Consider the following 19,558-nt stretch of genomic DNA (forward strand, 5'->3'; position numbering starts at 1 on the left):
ACCAAATACAAGGCAGTTTACTTTTTGATTTAAAGCTTTCTTGACTGCAGGGATTAATGTTCTTGGTTCTTTCGGTAAAGTCACCACATAGAAGGGAAACAATAAAATAATAAAAATATAAAACAATAAAATTCTCACGACGTTTCGACTGCAACACAAGCAATCATCATCAGGTGTGAAAACCACAGCAAGAAAATTTGAAAAAAGTTGCGTTTGTTTTTAACGTTTACGGTGACTTTCAGACCGCATCCATTATTTTCGTTTCCCCCCCTCCTCTTTTCCGAACATAGATGGACTCGTCCATCTGAATCACTGCCAAATCGCTCTCCGTGGTGCTATCGTTAAAAATAACTGCCATTTTTTTCAAATTTTCTTGCTGTGGTTTTCACACCTGATGATGATTGCTTGTGTTGCAGTCGAAACGTCGTGAGAATTGTACTGTTTTATATTTTTATTATACTGGTAGGAACGAAGTTGTAAACTGAGTGTACCAGCCTGCAATAGATTAATGTGTCCGTCCGTCCGTCCCCTTTCAATACTTTAACGAAGTGAAATCTCATGCTGTTGGGTATAAAATCAGCAATAGACAGCGCAGAGACTTGATATGTCTTATTGCACCCAACATTTGGAAGTAACAATGTAATAAAATTGCGTTCCTACCAGCCCACCCTGCAGGGACCTGTTTTTGTTGTGTCCCTTCTACGTGGTGACTTTACCGAAAGAACCAGGAATACAAGGCAGTTTGTTCATATTATTTAAATCACGTACAATTTGCCAATCAATTCCATAAAAAAAATACGAAGTGTTTTCTTGCTTACATAAAAAGCATCGAGTGACTCTCATCACCAATGCCAGCAACCAAACAAGGTGAAATTTCCACATTCCCATAATGGGGGGCTACGTTTGTTCACAGGATGAAAACTTTTCAATCATCATCTGCAGCAGCAGCTATGCCCAAATAACCCAGAATGTACGCGATCTAGTCAAATCCTGGAAGATAATCAGGTTTTAACTTGGATGTTGCTGGCGCAGTGCTGACCACACGCATAGCAGGTTGGCATGGGCAGCTGCAGGGGTGCAAGGTGGTCAGCTGAAGGATCCATTGTTGTACTGTACTTATATGCTCTACTCGCACTTGTGCCCATCCATTTTGTGTCCCGCTTTCTGTCTCGCAGCGAAATTCCCAACGTGTGCGATTGTTACATTTGATTTGTCAGCGTGAGTTCCGTTCCTGATCATTGTTTCTGATCACTCGCAAGACAATTGAGAGATGGACATTGGAAGGCCTTCTTCCAGAAGCGGATAGAGAATGACTTTGATGATAAGTCATTTGACTCTCAATTCTATTTCACATTTGCTTGGTTATGGTATTTACTAAAATGCAAAATAACCCTCGAAGCTTTGTTTATCATTCAAATAATTTGAAACGAGCATGCAACCAAGATTTTGCTGCATATTGTTTTATTTGCATGTTTCATTTATAGGCTGCTATATAATGGTGGGGAGGTGGAAAGGGAGAAGTGGGGGGGGGGGATTGGGAGGATTTGTGTGCTGGGGGGTGGGCAGAAGCTTGTGCAAGCTGTTTTTTCTACATAACTCAATTTACTTTCTTTCATTTGTCAAACTTGCAACATTTAAATTGTTGATTTAAAGCTTTCGTGACTGCAGGGATTCATATTCTTGGTTCTTTCGGTAAAGTCACCACCACGTAGAAGGGAAGAAAATAAAATAATAGAGAATTTTATTGTTTTATATTTTTATTATTTGATTGTTTCCCTTCTACGTGACTTTACCGAAAGAACCAAGAATTTGCAACATTTAGTTGATATACTAAGCGACCTCTCGCGGTCTTTACATAACGTCTTGACATGTAACCTACTCCGATCATTTGTCCCCAAGTTAAAATCGCCCTAAATGCATGGAAATAATTTGACACAGCACCCACGACCACTGAAAATAAGAATGCTTGATTAAAGCACTGATGTGCGTTTATTGTTGTAACTGTTGACGATGAAAAAAGAAGCAATCCGAGCACAAAGCAACACATGGATGCACATGCAATCAGGGAATCATGTCGCAGCTCCGATTATAGCACGGCTGGCTACGTACGGTGTGAAAGACGTTCTCCACGCATACTAAATTAAATTTCACATTTGTAACGTATTTGTTGCGCAAGGTGAAAAAATATTAACAGATGTGCACACGTATGTATTAGAATGTGAATCAATTATTGCATTATCCAGTTCATATCATGTACTCGGCAATGACACACAATGTTTGCTTTGTGATTGTATATTATGGATATTTTTTGGTCTATAATACGGTATCTTCCTCCACATTTTCAAAAAGCTAAGCAATGAGAGATCAGCACATATAAATCATTAAAAGATCATTGTTTACCCAAGCTCATATTTAGTGTATCGTGATGTTGATGAAGATATATTATTGTTGTTACATGCAAGTGCTGTTGCTGAACAACTGAGAGATCAAAACAATGTCAATTAGCAAATTAATCTCCTGAACAACACCATATGGTGGGACCAGAATTATTTGTAAAGTAACCATTGTTAACAGGCATGGCAGTCAAAGAATGTAACGCATCAGTTGGGAGATGGAGCAATGAAATCAGCTCGTGTGCAGGTCATAGTTGGATTATTACATCATAGCATCGTCAAAGGTGGTGGGTTGGGGAGGCCTCCATTCATTGACCATGGCTGATGATGATGACGATGATGATATATAAAGGTGTCTCAGTTTTATTTTTGTATTATTTTCCATTAAAAAAAGTAAATACTGCATATCAACATTGTCGTCGTCATCATCATCAAGTAACATAGTATTGTATTTCTAAATCATTATGGTGATGTAAAAATAACACTTCTGCTGCACAGGAAAACTGTGTGAATTGCTCAATGCAACCTATGAACAAAAATGCACCTTGGAAAAACGCTTTGAACCTGGTAGAATATAATTAGAGACCAAAGCATCCCACAAGGAAAAATGCATTCTTATAAAATGGGATTAGCAATGATTTTTAGCCAAGGAATTTTATTTCACTCAAGAGCTTACTTATCCGGTGACAGGTACAGTGAGGGAAAAAAGTATTTGATTCCTTGCTGATTTTGTACGTTTGCTCACTGATAAAGAAATTATCAGTCTATAATTTTAATGGTAGGTGTATTTGAACAGTGAGAGACAGAAAAACAACAAAAAAATCCAGAAAAACGCATGTTAATAATGTTATAAATAAATTTGCATTTTAATGAGGGAGATAAGTATTTGACCCCCTCTCAATTAGAAAGATTTTTGGCTCCCAGGTGTCTTTTATACAGGTAACGAGCTGGGATTAGGAGCACACTCTTAAAGGGAGTGCTCCTAATCTCAGCTTGTTACCTGTATAAAAGACACCTGTCCACAGAAGCAATCAATCAATCAGATTCCAAACTCTCCACCATGGCCAAGACCAAAGAGCTCTCCAAGGATGTCAGGGACAAGATTGTAGACCTACACAAGGCTGGAATGGGCTACAAGACCATTGCCAAGCAGCTTGGTGAGAAGGTGACAACAGTTGGTGCGATTATTCGCAAATGGAAGAAACACAAAAGAACTGTCAATCTCCCTCGGCCTGGGGCTCTATGCAAGTTCTCACCTCGTGGAGTTGCAATGATCATGAGAACGGTGAGGAATCAGCCCAGAACTACACGGGAGGATCTTGTCAATGATCTCAAGGCAGCTGGGACCACAGTCACCAAGAAAATAATTGGTAACACACTACGCCGTGAAGGAAATCCTGCATCGCCCGCAAAGTCCCCCTGCTCAAGAAAGCACATATACATGACCATCTGAAGTTTGCCAATGAACATCTGAATGATTCAGAGGACAACTGGGTGAAAGTGTTGTGGTAAGATGAGACCAAAATGGAGCTCTTTGGCATCAACTCAACTCGCCGTGTTTGGAGGAGGAGGAATGCTGCCTATGACCCCAAGAACACCATCCCCACCGTCAAACATGGAGGTGGACACATTATGCTTTGAGGGTGTTTTTCTGCTAAAGGGACAGAACAACTTCACTGCATCAAAGGGACGATGGACGGGGCCATGTACCGTCAAATCTTGGGTGAGAACCTCCTTCCCTCAGCCAGGGCATTGAAAATGGGTCGTGGATGGGTATTCCAGCATGACAATGACCCAAAACACACGGCCAAGGCAACAAAGGAGTGGCTCAAGAAGAAGCACATTAAGGTCCTGGAGTGGCCTAGCCAGTCTCCAGACCTTAATCCCATAGAAAATCTGTGGAGGGAGCTGAAGGTTCGAGTTGCCAAACGTCAGCCTCGAAACCTTAATGACTTGGAGAAGATCTGCAAAGAGGAGTGGCACAAAATCCCTCCTGAGATGTGTGCAAATCTGGTGGCCAACTACAAGAAACATCTGACCTCTGTGATTGCCAACAAGGGTTTTGCCACCAAGTACTAAGTCATATTTTGCAGAGGGGTCAAATACTTATTTCCCTCATAAAAATGCAAATACATTTATTACATTTTGAAATGCTTTTTTTTCTGGATTTTGTTGTTCTTATTCTGTCTCTCACTGTTCAAATAAACCTACCATTAAAATTATAGACTGATCATTTTTTTGTCAGTGGGCAAACGTACAAAATCAGCAGGGGATCAAATACTTTTATCCCTCACTGTACATTGTTATTAAAGGCAATGCATCCTATTGTTATAGTTACATTGTTATTGAAGACAATTCATCATATTGTTATAGTTACATTGTTATTTAATACAATGTATCCTAGTGTTATAGTTACAATGTTATTGAAGACAATGGATCATATTGTTATAGTTACATTGTTATTGAAGACAATTCATCATATTGTAATAGTTACATTGTTATTGAAGACAATGCAACCTATTGTAATAGTTACATTGTTATTGAAGACAATGTATCCTAGTGTTATAGTTACATTGTTATTAAAGACAATGCATCATATTGTTACAGTTACATTGTTATTAAAGACAATGCATCCTAGTGTAATAGTTACATTGTTATTGAAGACAATGCATCATATTGTTATTATCAGAGCCATGTGTGTTTGCATGTTCACCCATTCACCCACCACTCACCCACGCACTTAGTCACCCACCATCGCCCCACTCTCCCCCCACTCTCCCCCCACCCTCCCCCCACTCTCCCCCCACTCTCCCCCCCCACCCCCACTCTCAGCTTCTTCTCCTTAGCGATTCTCTCCGCCCTGAGCGCTGCCACCTGGACAGGTGACAGCGGCGTCTCGTAGCTGATACCGCTGCAACAACATCAACAACATCAACAACACCATCAATAACATCAACAACATCAAAAACACCATCAACAACATCAACAACACTATCAATACCATCAACAACATCAACAACATCAACAACATCAACACCATAAACAACACTATCAATAGCATCAACACCATCAACACGATCAACAACATCAAAACCATCAACAACACCATCAACAACACCATCAACAACACCAACACCATAAACAACACCATCAACACCATCATCAACACCATCAACACCATCATCAACACCATCAACACCATCATCAACACCATCAACACCATCATCAACACCATCAACACCATCATCAACACCATCATCAACACCATCAACACCATCATCAACACCATCATCAACACCATCAACACCATCATCACCATCAGCGGTGTGGGGTGCTCACCTCTCCGACGGCACCGACACGTGCTTGGGATTCTTCTGGAAGAGATTTGTCCCCAACCTGAAAAGAGCGCAGCACACACACACACAGTCACACACACACAAAGTCACACACATGCACGCAGACACACACACACACACACGCACGCAGACACACACACATGCACAGACACACACACGCACGCACGCAGAAGCACACACGCACGCACGCAGACACACACACATGCACAGACACACGCACGCAGATACACAGACATGCACAGACACACGCACGTACGCAGACACACACACACACACGTAGACACACGCACGCGCACGCACGCACACGCGACGTCAGAGGGGGCGGGTGAGTGAGTGGATGAGCGGGTGGGTGGGTGAGTTTGTGGGTGAGTGAGTGGGTGAGTGGGCGAGTGAGTGGGTGAGTGGGTGAGTGAGTGGGTGGGTAGGCGAGTGAGTGGGTGAGTGGGTGGAAGAGTGTGTGTGTGGGTGGGTGGGCGGGTGAGTGGGTGAGGGCGGGTGAGTGAGTGGATGAGTGAGTGAGTGGGTGGGTGAGTGGGTGGGTGAGTGAGTGGGTGAGTGAGTGGGTGGGTGGGTGAGTGGGTGAGTGAGTGGGTGGGTGGGTGGGTGAGTGGGTGGGTGGGTGAGTGGGTAGGTGAGTGGGTGGGTGAGTGAGTGAGTGGGTGAGTGAGTGGGTGGATGGGTAGGCGAGTGAGTGGGTGAGTGAGTGGGTGGGTGAGTGGGTGGAAGAGTGTGTGTGTGGGTGGGTGGGCGAGTGGGTGGAAGAGTGTGTGTGTGGGTGGGTGGGCGAGTGAATGGGTGAGTGAGTGGGTGGGTGGGTGAGTGAGTGGGCGGGTGAGTGAGTGGATGAGTGAGTGAGTGGGTGGGTGAGTGGGTGAGTGGATGAGTGAGTGAGTGGGTGGGTGAGTGGGTGAGTGTGTGGGTGGGTGGGCGAGTGAGTGAGTGAGTGGGTGGGTGGGTGAGTGAGTGGGTGGGTGAGTGGGTGAGTGAGTGGGTGGGTGGGTGAGTGGGTGAGTGAGTGGGTGAGTGGGTGGGTGGGTGAGTGGGTAGGTGAGTGGGTGGGTGAGTGGGCGGGTGAGTTGGTGAGTGAGTGAGTGGGCAGGTGAGTGAGTGGGTGGGTGAGTGAGTGGGTGGGTGGGTTAGTGAGTGGGTGAGTAAGTGAGTGGGTGAGTGAGTGAGTGGGTGGGTGAGTGAGTGGGTGAGTGAGTGGGTGGGTGAGTGGGCGGGTGAGTTGGTGAGTGAGTGAGTGGGCAGGTGAGTGAGTGGGTGGGTGAGTGAGTGGGTCGGTGAGTGAGTGAGTGAGTGGGTGAGTGAGTGAGTGGGTGAGCGAGTGAGTGGGTGGGTGAGCGTGCGGGCACCCACACGGGTTTGAGTGACATCCTGCGCTTGGCAGCGCTGCTCCGCGCCAGCTCAAACTTGGCAGAGAAGAGCTCCGTCTGAGCCGTGTGCTCGTCCTGCGCGAAGATCTGGCTGGTGCACAGCGGCTGCCCGCTCTTCGTCTACGGGGGGAGGGGGGGGAGGGAGGGGGAGGGAAGCAGTCAAATGATCATCATCACCACCACCATGAGACCCACTACAGCCATCATCATCGCCGCCACCACCATCACCACCACCACCACCATGAGACCCACTTAGCTCACCTGCTCACCCGCTCACTCGCCTCCTCACCCGCTCACCCGCGGCTCGCTCGCCCGCTCATCTACCCACCTCCTCGCCCGCCTGCCCACTCACCCACCCGCTCACCCCTCTCACCCACCCACCCATTCACCCACCCGCTCACCTGCTAACCAGCGGCCCGCTCACCAGCCACTCACCTTGTAGACGCCTTTGGTCTTCTGCTTCTTCTTGGGGTGGAAGTCGTGGAGGAGCTGGGGGAGACATTGAAGGCACGAAGACGATCAGCAGCTCACCACCACCGTCACCATGGTGATGGTGAGCTCACCACCACCATGGTGACAGTCAGCTCACCACCACCGTCACCATGGTGACAGTCAGCTGACCACCACCATGGTGACAGTCAGCTCACCATCACCGTCAGCTCACCATCACCATAGTGACAGTCAGCTCACCATCACCGTCAGCTCACCATCAGCATGGTGACAGTCAGCTCACCACCACCGTCACCATGGTGACAGTCAGCTCACCACCACCACCGTCACCACCATCACCATCACCATGGTGACAGTCAGCTTACCATCACCGTCACCACCACCACCGTCACCATGGTGACAGACAGCTCACCATCACCGTCACCATGGTGACAGTCACCACCACCGTCACCATGGTGACAGTCAGCTCACCATCACCGTCACCACCACCACCGTCACCATGGTGACAGTCAGCTCACAAACACCGTCACCACCACCACCACCACCGCAGTGACGGTGATGACGATGATGACGATGAAGATGCCGATAATGCTGATGATGATGATTCTGCTGAAGCCGATGATGATGCTGAAGCTGATGATGATGCTGATGATGCCGATGATTCTGATGATGATGCTGATGATTCTGCTGAAGCTGATGGTGTGAGAAACTCATAATCAACATCATTATTGTCACCATCGTCAGCGGCAGCATCACCACCACCCACTCACTCACCCACCCACCCACTCACTCACTCACACACCCACTCACTCACCCACCCACCCACCTACTCACTCCCTCACCCACTCACTCACCCACCCACTCACTCACCCACCCACCCACCCGCTCACCAAACCACCCACCCATCCACGCCTCACTCACTCACCCACGCAGCCACCCACTCACCCACCCACCGACTCACCCATGAGTGGGTGAGTAGGTGGGTGGGTGAGTGGTTTGGTGGGTGAGTGGGTGAGTGAGTGGGTGGGTGGGTGAGTGGGTGGGTGAGTAGTTGGGTGGGTGAGTGGGTTGGTGAGTGGGTGGGTGGGTGAGTGGGTGGGTGAGTGGGTGGGTTGGTGGGTGAGTGGGTTGGTGGGTGAGTGGGTGGGTGAGTTGGTGGGTGAGTGGGTGGGTGGATGAGTGGGTGAGTAGGTGGGTGGGTGAGTGGGTAAGTGGGTGGGTGAGTGGCTGGATGAGTGGCTGGCTGGGTGAGTGGCTGGGTGAGTGGCTGGGTGAGTGGCTGGCTGGGTGAGTGGGTGGGTGAGTGGCTGGGTGAGTGGCAGGGTGAGTGGCTGGGTGAGCGGCTGGGTGAGTGGCTGGGTGAGTGGCTGGTTGAGTGAGTGGCTGGCTGAGTGAGCGGCTGTCACCCTGCAGCTGGTGCCGGGCACCACCACCACCGCTGCCCCCGGCGGTGGAGCAGATGAAATAATGGGCACGTTATTTTAATCCCCCCATCCCTCCACTCCTCTGTGCACACCGGCAGTACAAGGGGATTAAGTTAGAAATGTGTGGTTTAAGATGTGGAGCAGAGATCTCAACAAAATCATAATGGTGCATGAATGAACAAATAAAAAAAAATCGATTTTAATAAAGTATGTAATGATTGCCAGTCAGTAAGACATTCTGATTAAAATTATTAAAATTGTGTTTATTTTTACTTAACAAAGAATGCATTTATAATCACACTTACACTTCAGTCAATGAATTAGATGGACACAAGAGGGTATGTGTGTATGTTGAACGTATTTCGCATTGTACGTAACCAACCGTGCACATTGGAGGTGTGAGGTAGCAGTAGCGTTAAATGGTTTTTAACGCCAAACGGATGGATGGTTAGAAAAATGGGTTGCCATGAATAACAAAAAAAATTTGAGCAAAAGTTGTGAATGCAACACTTCCAAAAAAGTTTATTTTTTTAAAAAAGATTAACACTTTCATTCTGTACTCTTTGGTTCTATTCGGTAAAGTCACGTAGGTAAAAAATTAAAACAACAAAAATCACGACGTTTCGGCCACAACACAAGCGGCCTTCATCAGCTGAAGGGACCAGACTGTCACCTGATGAAGGCCGCTTGTGTTGTGGCCTGAAACGTCGTGATTTTTGTTTAAATTTTTTTACCTACGTGACTTTACCGAATAGAACCAAAGAGCGTGGATCCTTGCAGTCACGAAAGCTTCAAATCGAGAACTTTCATTCTGCCCTCTTTTGTAACGTTACGAGCACCATCCCCTCCGATGCAACATTATTGTTGTTCACGCTTCTTGACGCGGCGACGACAGCGGCCCACTTCGTGGGGCTGTCATTTGCGGTGGCCGGGGTCGCTTCTAAAACAGCACTGCACAGCAACTCACCGGGGCCTTGCCTGGTCAAATAAAAGGCAGTTTTAGTTTGCTTTAGTAGAACGCGGTGAACCCCGCGGTGAACCCCGCGGTGAACCCCGCGGTGAACCCCGCGGTGGCCTCGTGTGCACGGTGGGCAGCTGCGGAGGAGGAGGAGTTCACGTCGTCCCTCTTCCACTTCACTCACTCGCTGGTGACGGCCGAGCTGCTGTCCACCCATGCTGCAGGTGAGGCTCACTCACTTACCCACTCACCCACCCGCTCACCCACCCGCTCACCCACTCAACTACTCACTCGCCCACCCGCTCACCCACCCGCTCACCCACTCACTCACCCACCCGCACACCCACTCAACTACTCACTCGCCCACCCGCTCACCCACTAACTCACCCACCCACTCACCCACCACTCACCCACCCGCTCACCCACCCACTCATCCACTTACAGTGAGGGAAAAAAGTATTTGATCCCCTGCTGATTTTGTACGTTTGCCCACTGACAAAAAAATGATCAGTCTATAATTGCAATGGTAGGTTAATTTGAACAGTGAGAGACAGAATAACACCAAAAAATCCATAAAAACGCATGTCAAAAATGTTATAAATTGATTTGCATTTTAATGAAGGAAATAAGTATTTGACCCCTCTCAATTAGAAAGATTTCTGGCTCCCAGGTGTCTTTTATACAGGTAACGAGCTGAGATTAGGAGCACACTCTTAAAAGAAGTGCTCCTAATCTCAGCTTGTTACCTGTATAAAAGACACCTGTCCACAGAAGCAATCAATCAATCAGATTCCAAACTCTCCACCATGGCCAAGACCAAAGAGCTCTCCAAGGATGTCAGGGACAAGATTGTAGACCTACACAAGGCTGGAATGGGCTACAAGACCATTGCCAAGCAGCTTGGTGAGAAGGTGACAACAGTTGGTGAGATTATTCGCAAATGGAAAAACACAAAAGAACTGTCAAACTCCCTCGACCTGGGGCTCCATGCAAGTTCTCACCTCGTGGAGTTTCAATGATCATAAGAACGGTGAGGAATCAGCCCAGAACTACACGGGAGGATCTTGTCAATGATCTCAAGGCAGCTGGGATCATAGTCACCAAGAAAACAATTGGTAACACATTACGCCGTGAAGGACTGAAATCCTGCAGCGCCCGCAAGGTCCCCCTGCTCAAGAAGCACATATACATGACCGTCTGAAGTTTGCCAATGAACATCTGAATGATTCAGAGGACAACTGGGTGAAAGTGTTGTGATCAGATGAGACCAAAATGGAGCTCTTTGGCATCAACTCAACTCGCCGTGTTTGGAGGAGGAGGTGTGAGTGAGCCAGTGTGAGTGAGGAGGTGTGAGTGAGGGTGTGAGTGAGGAGGTGTGAGTGAGGAGGTGTGAGTGAAGGGGTGTGAGTGAGGAGGTGTGAGTGAGGGAGTGTGAGTGAGGAGGTGTGAGTGAGGGAGTGTGAGGGGATGTGAGTGAGGGAGTGTGAGTGAGGAGGTGTGAGTGAGGGAGTGTGAGGGAATGTGAGTGAGGGAGTGTGAGTGAGGAGGTGTGAGTGAGGGAGTGTGAGGGGATGTGAGTGAGGGAGTGTGAGTGAGGGGGTGTGAGTGAGGAGGTGTGAGTGAGGAGGTGTGAGTGAGGGGGTGTGAGTGAGGGAGTGTGAGTGAGGAGGTGTGAGTGAGGGGGTGTGAGTGAGGAGGTGTGAGTGAGGGGGTGTGAGTGAGGGGGTGTGAGTGAGGGGATGTGAGTGAGGGGGTGTGAGTGAGGGGGTGTGAGTGAGGAGGTGTGAGTGAGGAGGTGTGAATGAGGAGGTGTGAGTGAGGAGGTGTGAGTGAGTGAGTGAGTGAGGAGGTGTGAGTGAGGAGGTGTGAGTGAGGGGGTGTGAGTGAGGGGGTGTGAGTGTGAGTGAGTGAGGAGGTGTGAGTGTGTGAGGAGGTGTGAGTGTGTGAGTGAGGGGGTGTGAGTGAGGAGATGTGAGTGAGTGAGGAGGTGTGAGTGTGAGTGAGTGAGGGTGTGAGTGAGGGGGTGTGAGTGAGGAGGTGTGAGTGAGTGAGTGAGGAGGTGTGAGTGAGTGAGGAGGTGTGAGTGAGTGAGTGAGGAGGTGTGAGTGAGGGGGTGTGAGTGAGGAGGTGTGAGTGTGTGAGTGAGGGGGTGTGAGTGTGTGAGTGAGTGAGTGAGGGGGTGTGAGTGAGTGAGGAGGTGTGAGTGAGGAGGTGTGAGTGTGAGTGAGTGTGAGTGAGGAGATGTGAGTGTGAGTGAGTGAGGGGGTGTGAGTGAGGGGGTGTGAGTGTGTGTGAGTGAGGAGGTGTGAGTGAGTGTGAGTGAGTGAGTGAGGAGGTGTGAGTGAGTGAGTATGAGTGAGTGAGTGAGGAGGTGTGAGTGAGTGAGTGAGGGGGTGTGTCCGTGCGAGTTGCGATCGAGGGCCCCTCACCCAGGCCGTGCAGGAAGCTCCGTGGGTCTGCGTGCCTTCTCCGCCGCGTCCACGCAGCGCCGCCAGCCACGCCAGCCACTCGGCCGACGAGGCCTTCGGCGCTCGCGAGTCCACGGGGCGGCGGCGTAGGCGGCGGTCGCGTTTGGGGCGCGTGCAGGTCGGCGTAGTGGCGAGCGGCGGCGCGGCGGTTCACGCACCGCGTCGACGACCCGGGATCGATTCGATTCTCGCTTGCGGCCAACCTCGGTGACGACAGACGCGAACCGGTCCCGGGCCTCCCCTCGGCCGACTCTTAGAACGAGCGCCCCGGTGCGGTGCGTGGTAAACGTTTGCCTCGCGCGCCGTGCCGGTCTTCACGGCGCTCGCCCCAAAGGCCCGTCAACGCCACGGGTGGGGTATTTGTCTTTGCGCACGTCACCGTACGTACACACGCGGATGTATTTGTAGCCGGGCGGTTGGAGGCGGTCGCCCTCCAACAACAACGGAGGGCGGAGGAGCGACGCTCACAACGACGAGCGGGAACGACGAGCGGAGCGAGAGGGGCGGCTAAAATGCAGCGAGTTTGGGTACGGTAGGCGGCACGCAGCTGGTGGTGCATCTACCAATCGCCTCAGTCAGTCAACCCACGGTACCACCTGGGTCTTTTCCGTGAGCTCCCGTCAGCGAGCCTTCGACACTTCACGCGTCCTCAACGTGCACCCGGCCTGGCGCAGGACGCAGTGGTGACATCGCCGCCGCTTGGTGGCGAACGGCGGCTGCTGCTGTTGCAGTGTTCGTAGCTGCGCAGGTGACTGAGTGTGTGTTTACAGTTGTGCGAATGTAGTCGTGGTTTCCCCCAGAGCATCGTCACCTCTGGCGGGTGCAGCACGTCCATCAGCTGCTTGGGATTCCGCTGAGCCATGAGCACGCGCTCACCCGCCGACGGACACCCTCCGCACGGCAGGCAGTCGCTCACCAGCAGGGCCTGCGTCCGCTCCTCACCCCCACACTCACCCCGGCCCGCTTCCTCTTGGAGCATTCCTGCACACAGCGGAGACGGTGAGCCAAGTCTAATGATATCGGTCTAAAATGTATGTGGCGGCGACGCTGCTGCATTGGCAGTGGTGTCACGAATAAAATTCAACATATTCGTCAAGAGGACTGTCACCTTAAAAAGAAAGGGTATATTTACTGGTGACGTTTCAGGCAATGGCCCTTCTTCACAGCACATAGAGAAAGCAGAGAAGTGGGGTTCCAATAGACGGTAAATTACTATACAGTATTTATTTAACAAGGTAAATCCCACCGAGCTGCAAAGCTCTTTTTCAGAAGCGACCTGGCCACAAATTATAGCTCAACAAAGTGGCTCATTCACGTGGAAATGTATAGCAGCCAAATACTCTAAACGCACGTTGATTATATAAATGTGGAGGGAAAGCCGGAGCCGGAGAAAAATCTACGCGACCACGGGGAGAGAGAGAGACACCGCAAACTCCAAATACACAGCAGGCGTCGTCAGGGACGGGATCGAACCCACGCCTTCCTGTACACCTAGCGAGGTAGTTAACATCTCACCACACAGAGAGAGACACCGCAAACTCCAAATACACAGCAGGCGTCGTCAGGGTCGGGATCTAACCCACGACTTTCTGTACACCTGGCGAGGTAGTTAACATCTCACCTCCGCAGTGCCCCTTCCAACATCACTCACTACCAATATTCGCAGCATTTCTCCCATCACCATTCACATCATCACGGCACTGCTCACAACATCAAGTCTTACACAATCACTCCCGTCACCTACTCCACTATCACTCGAACCATGACTCCCACCATCCCTCGCAACACTTACACCACCACATCATCATTTCCATATCATCGTCATGTACACCATTACACCACAACCATCACATTATCACTCACATCAATCCCCCCATTATCACACTCTCTCACACCCCTTACGCTGCATCACCCTCCCCACCCTCCACACACACGAACAACACTCAAACTATCACACCCACACATCACAATCACCTCCACACCATCACCCCCCACCCTCCACACACACGAACAACACTCAAACTATCACACCCACACATCACAATCACCTCCACACCATCACCCCTCCACACACACGAACAACACTCAAACTATCACACACACATCACAATCACCTCCACACCATCACCACCTCCACTTCACCGTCACTCACCAACACCAACATCTACACCCGCAGCGCCGTCTTACGCCATCACCACCACGCGTTGTGATCATCTTCCACATCACTCATCATTTTACACGACATCACCAACATCGCCCTCCTCCTCCTCACCGCCTTTGTGCTGTTGGTCACACGTCCTCACGTATCCCCTCACGTATCCCCTCGCGTATCCCCTCACGTATCCCCTCACGTATCCCCTCACGTATCCCCCTCACGTATCCCCTCACGTATCCCCCTCACGTATCCCCCCCACGTATCCCCTCACGTATCCCCTCACGTATCCCTCACGTATCCCCCTCACGTATCCCCTCACGTATCCCCCTCACGTATCCCCCCCACGTATCCCCCCACGTATCCCCTCACGTATCCCCTCACGTATCCCTCACGTATCCCCTCACGTATCCCCCACGTATCCCCTCACGTATCCCCTCACGTATCCCTCACGTATCCCCCTCACGTATCCCTCACGTATCCCCCCACGTATCCCCCTCACGTATCCCCTCACGTATCCCTCACGTATCCCCTCACGTATCCCCTTCATGTATCCCCTCACGTATCCCTCACATATCCCCTCACGTATCCCTCTCACGTATCCCCTCACGTATCCCTCACGTATCCCCCTCACGTATCCCCTCACGTTTCCCCCTCATGTATCCCCTCACGTATCCCTCTCACGTATCCCTCTCATGTATCCCCTCACGTATCCCCTCACGTATCCCCCTCATGTATCCCCTCACGTATCCCTCTCACGTATCCCCTCACGTATCCCCCTCGCGTATCCCCCCACGTATCCCCTCACGTATCCCCTCACGTATCCCCTCACGTATCCCCCTCACGTATCCCTCTCACGTATCCCCTCACGTATCCCTCACGTATCCCCCTCATGTATCCCTCACGTACCCCTCCCTTCAGCCAGGTCACGCTGACCCTGACCCCGTCTCTCTGCTCGAGGTCGTCACCAATATTGAGCAATCCCCACCCCACCACCAGTGAACAACAACAACAAAACAAAATTTTAAAAAAACTCGACTTAAGCTAAAATACGATAATCATGAGGTAAAGTGTTCATTAATTGTGTTAATTAATTACGCTGTACTATGTAGGGAACAATCGTGTCGAGGAGGAGTTTTTGCGCGGGTCGCTTTTGTTACCTCGCCTGCAAAATACAAACAGTAATCGATTCTTCGATTACTGCCATACAAAATTGGGAATCGTAAATTTTAATCTGATGCTATGGTTCGTCTCTGGAATCGATTCACAGGGCCTTTGCTGAGTCGATTACTTTGACTGCTACTGTGAAAACGGCCCTCAAGGCAAAAAATTCCTCCCCCAATAATGGCGGCAAATTACTCACCCAAGATGGCTGAAACTACTCACCCAACATGGCTGCAAACGCTCGTCCAAAACAGCGGAACCTACTTACCCAACATGGCGGCCACAGAGGCCGTAAGACGTCAAGAGCCACGTGCTTGCACGGCGGTGGAAATTCCACATTCCTCTGGACGGGGATGAGCGTGGAGCATAGAGGGTGGAGCAGTGGTCGGTGGAACCCGCACCCCTCCCACGTCCACACAGGGAGAGAGAACTTAGAATTTGGTGATTGTGCTTTGGCAGTGACTTTTTATATACAACGAGGACTCCTCGACTTACGAACGAGTTTCGTTCCAGAGGTCTCTGTTCGTAACTTTACTCCAAACGTGTTGTACGGCGTGTACACTAAACATGGGGAATGCGCTTTAAAAGTTGTATAATCTCCTGCAGATGTAGATGCCACTGGTTCTTTAAGTTCTGCAGATGTAGATGCCACTGGTTCTTTAAGTTCTGCAGATGTAGATGCCACTGGTTCTTTAAGTTCTGTAGATGTAGATGCCACTGGTTCTTTAAGTTCTGTAGATGTAGATGCCACTGGTTCTTCATGTTCTGCAGATGTAGATGCCACTGGTTCTTCAAGTTCTGTAGATGTAGATGCCACTGGTTCTTTAAATTCTGCAGATGTAGATGCCACTGGTTCTTCATGTTCTGCAGATGTAGATGCCACTGGTTCTTCAAGTTCTGTAGATGTAGATGCCACTGGTTCTTTAAATTCTGCAGATGTAGATGCCACTGGTTCTTCACGTTCTGCAGATGTAGATGCTACTGGTTCTTCACGTTCTGTAGATGTAGATGCCACTGGTTCTTCACGTTCTGTAGATGTAGATGCCACTGGTTCTTCACGTTCTGTAGATGTAGATGCCACTGGTTCTTCAAGTTCTGCAGATATAGATGTCACTGGTTCTTCACGTTCTGCAGGTGTAGATGCCACTGGTTCTTCACGTTCTACAGATGTAGATGCCACTGGTTCTTCACGTTCTGCAGCTGTAGATGCCACTGGTTCTTCACGTTCTGTAGATGTAGATGCCACTGGTTCTTCACGTTCTGCAGATGTAGATGCTACTGGTTCTTCACGTTCTGCAGATGTAGATGCCACTAGTTATTTAAGTTTTGTAGATGTAGATGCCACTGGTTCTTCACGTTCTGCAGATGTAGATGCCACTGGTTCTTCACGTTCTACAGATGTAGATGCTACTGGTTCTTCACGTTCTGCAGATGTAGATGCCACTAGTTATTTAAGTTCTGCAGATGTAGATGCCACTGGTTCTTCACGTTCTACAGATGTAGATGCCACTGGTTCTTCACGTTCTGTAGATGTAGATGCCACTGGTTATTTAAGTTTTGCAGATGTAGATGCCACTGGTTCTTCACATTCTGTAGATGTAGATGCCACTAGTTATTTAAGTTCTGCAGATGTAGATGCCACTGGTTCTTCGCGTTCTGCAGATGTAGATGCCACTGGTTCTTCACGTTCTGTAGATGTAGATGCCACTGGTTCTTCATGTAGCATCTACATGACATACGGACAGGTTTTTCAAATCTCTGAAAGTCGAACGTTCGTAAGCAGAGGAGTCCCTGTATAAGGCGACGTTTCGGACAATGGCCCTCCTACACTGCACATAGCCCAGAGAGCGATGTATAAGGGTTGGAGACTGCTCATATAATTATATTTTATTTCAGTTCATTTTTGTGAAGGCAAATCGCTGTTGACTTCCAAAACAAAGTGGTACCCAATTTATCGACCCTCCCCCCACCTCCGCTGGAGGCAGAGGATGATGGGTTGAGCCAACCCCCCCAAGTCGGATTAAAAATTCGAAATCCTTCAACTCACTGGCAGCTGTGAACATTCTCGCTTGAGAGAGAACACCTGCGGTGTTGTGCATGGGGTCAATAATATCATCAGCCATGTATTTAGGATTCTTTCGCACCAATCCACTGCTGGATGAAGGCCTCCCTGAGCCACTGCCGGCATCTCAACCCAGCAGCGTCTACCCACGAAGCTATCCCATCGCTCCAGATCTAAATCAGAACACAGCTACCACGACTCCTTCATGGACTGCAAAACCTCGGCTTAACAAGCAGGCTGACGCGACCAATATAATGCATAGTACAGGGTTATTTTTTTTGGGTGAGTGGGGGGGGTGGTAGATCGCGTAAATAGAGATGTGAAGTTAATACGGTTTATGTAAAGTTTGTTTACGTGACAAACCTTAGTAATTGGCTGTGTCGGGTGGTCAGTGGGTTTAACGACACATGTATATTTACACGATCTAACCCCCCAAAAACCACTCTGTATTATGCCTTCCTGTAGCGTCGTACACTTATATTGTATTTTATACTTGATCATACTTTATATTTAGCCTTTCGTTTAAAGTAATTATATCATCATCATCACCACGATTCATGGACACGTGGCCCCGTTAGGTGTCCACTGCACATTCCATCATTTGTCATTTCCACTTTTCTCTCTCTCTGCTTTGTATTACGCTCAAGTAGTGCACCACATCACACTGACACCCAATCTCTTCCGCTGTCGTCAACCCATTCTCTGTTAGGTCCTTCCTCTGCTTAAAGCAATGGTCACAAATCCAAAGTTCGAGATATCGAACGTACGCATATCGAGGTGTTGACTTCAAAGCCTCACTCACGTGTCTCAAGACTTTTCCTGCCAAAGTTGTCCGCGGTAGGGAGAGCGATTTTGCTGTTGCTGCCGCTGCTGCTGCGTGTAATCCCGAATGAGTAATCGTCCGGTACTTTTTTTTAGCCACTGGGATATTTATTCAATCAATTCCAGTTTGCACTTGTGTTTGTGTTTAACTGCGGGAGGAGGAATGATGGAAAATCTAGAGGAAACAGATGCAGAACTGGGGGAGATAATCTACAAACGCCACAATCACTCTGCAGAACAGGAGGTCATACAAACTCCACTCACACTCACTCTGCAGAACAACAGGAGGTCATACAAACTCCACTCACTATCACTCTGCAGAACAGCAGGAGATCATACAAACTCCACTCACTATCACTCTGCAGAACAGCAGCAGATCATACAAACTCAACTCACTCTCAATCTGCAGAACAGCAGGAGATCATACAAACTCCACTCACTCATTCTCACTCTGCAGAACAGGAGGAGGTCATACAAACTCCACTCACTCTCACTCTGCAGAACAGCAGCAGATCATACAAACTCCACTCACTCTCACTCTGCAGAACAGGAGGAGGTCATACAAACTCCACTCACTCTGCAGAACAGCAGGAGATCATACAAACTCCACTCACTCACTCTCACTCTGCAGAACAGGAGGAGGTCATACAAACTCCACTCACTCTCACTCTGCAGAACAGCAGCAGATCATACAAACTCCACTCACTCTCACTCTGCAGAACAGCAGGAGATCATACAAACTCCACTCACTCTCACTCTGCAGAACAGCAGCAGATCATACAAACTCCACTCACTCTCACTCTGCAGAACAGGAGGAGGTCATACAAACTCCACTCACTCTCACTCTGCAGAACAGCAGGAGATCATACAAACTCCACTCACTATCACTCTGCAGAACAGCAGCAGATCATACAAACTCAACTCACTCTCAAT

General features: G+C 49.1%; 1 protein-coding gene across 1 annotated transcript in view; it reads right to left on the reverse strand.

Moving 5' to 3' along the window:
- Positions 1-1,125: 1,125 nt before the first annotated feature.
- The window catches only part of LOC142910731 (uncharacterized), a 31,652-nt gene continuing 13,219 nt past the window's right edge, over positions 1,126-19,558 (reverse strand). The window contains exons 3-8 of the mRNA XM_076060126.1: positions 13,237-13,406; positions 7,561-7,614; positions 7,109-7,245; positions 5,733-5,789; positions 5,214-5,304; positions 1,126-1,164 (exon numbers count right to left, since the gene is read on the reverse strand). Coding sequence (XP_075916241.1) covers positions 1,126-1,164; positions 5,214-5,304; positions 5,733-5,789; positions 7,109-7,245; positions 7,561-7,614; positions 13,237-13,406 — 548 coding nt within the window. The remainder of the gene's footprint in view (positions 1,165-5,213; positions 5,305-5,732; positions 5,790-7,108; positions 7,246-7,560; positions 7,615-13,236; positions 13,407-19,558) is intronic.

Source organism: Petromyzon marinus, unplaced genomic scaffold (assembly GCF_048934315.1).
Source record: "Petromyzon marinus isolate PM22_M1 ecotype Great Lakes invasive population unplaced genomic scaffold, UKy_Petmar_22M1.pri1.0 PM_G_Scaffold_15, whole genome shotgun sequence".
Taxonomy (NCBI): domain Eukaryota; kingdom Metazoa; phylum Chordata; class Hyperoartia; order Petromyzontiformes; family Petromyzontidae; genus Petromyzon; species Petromyzon marinus.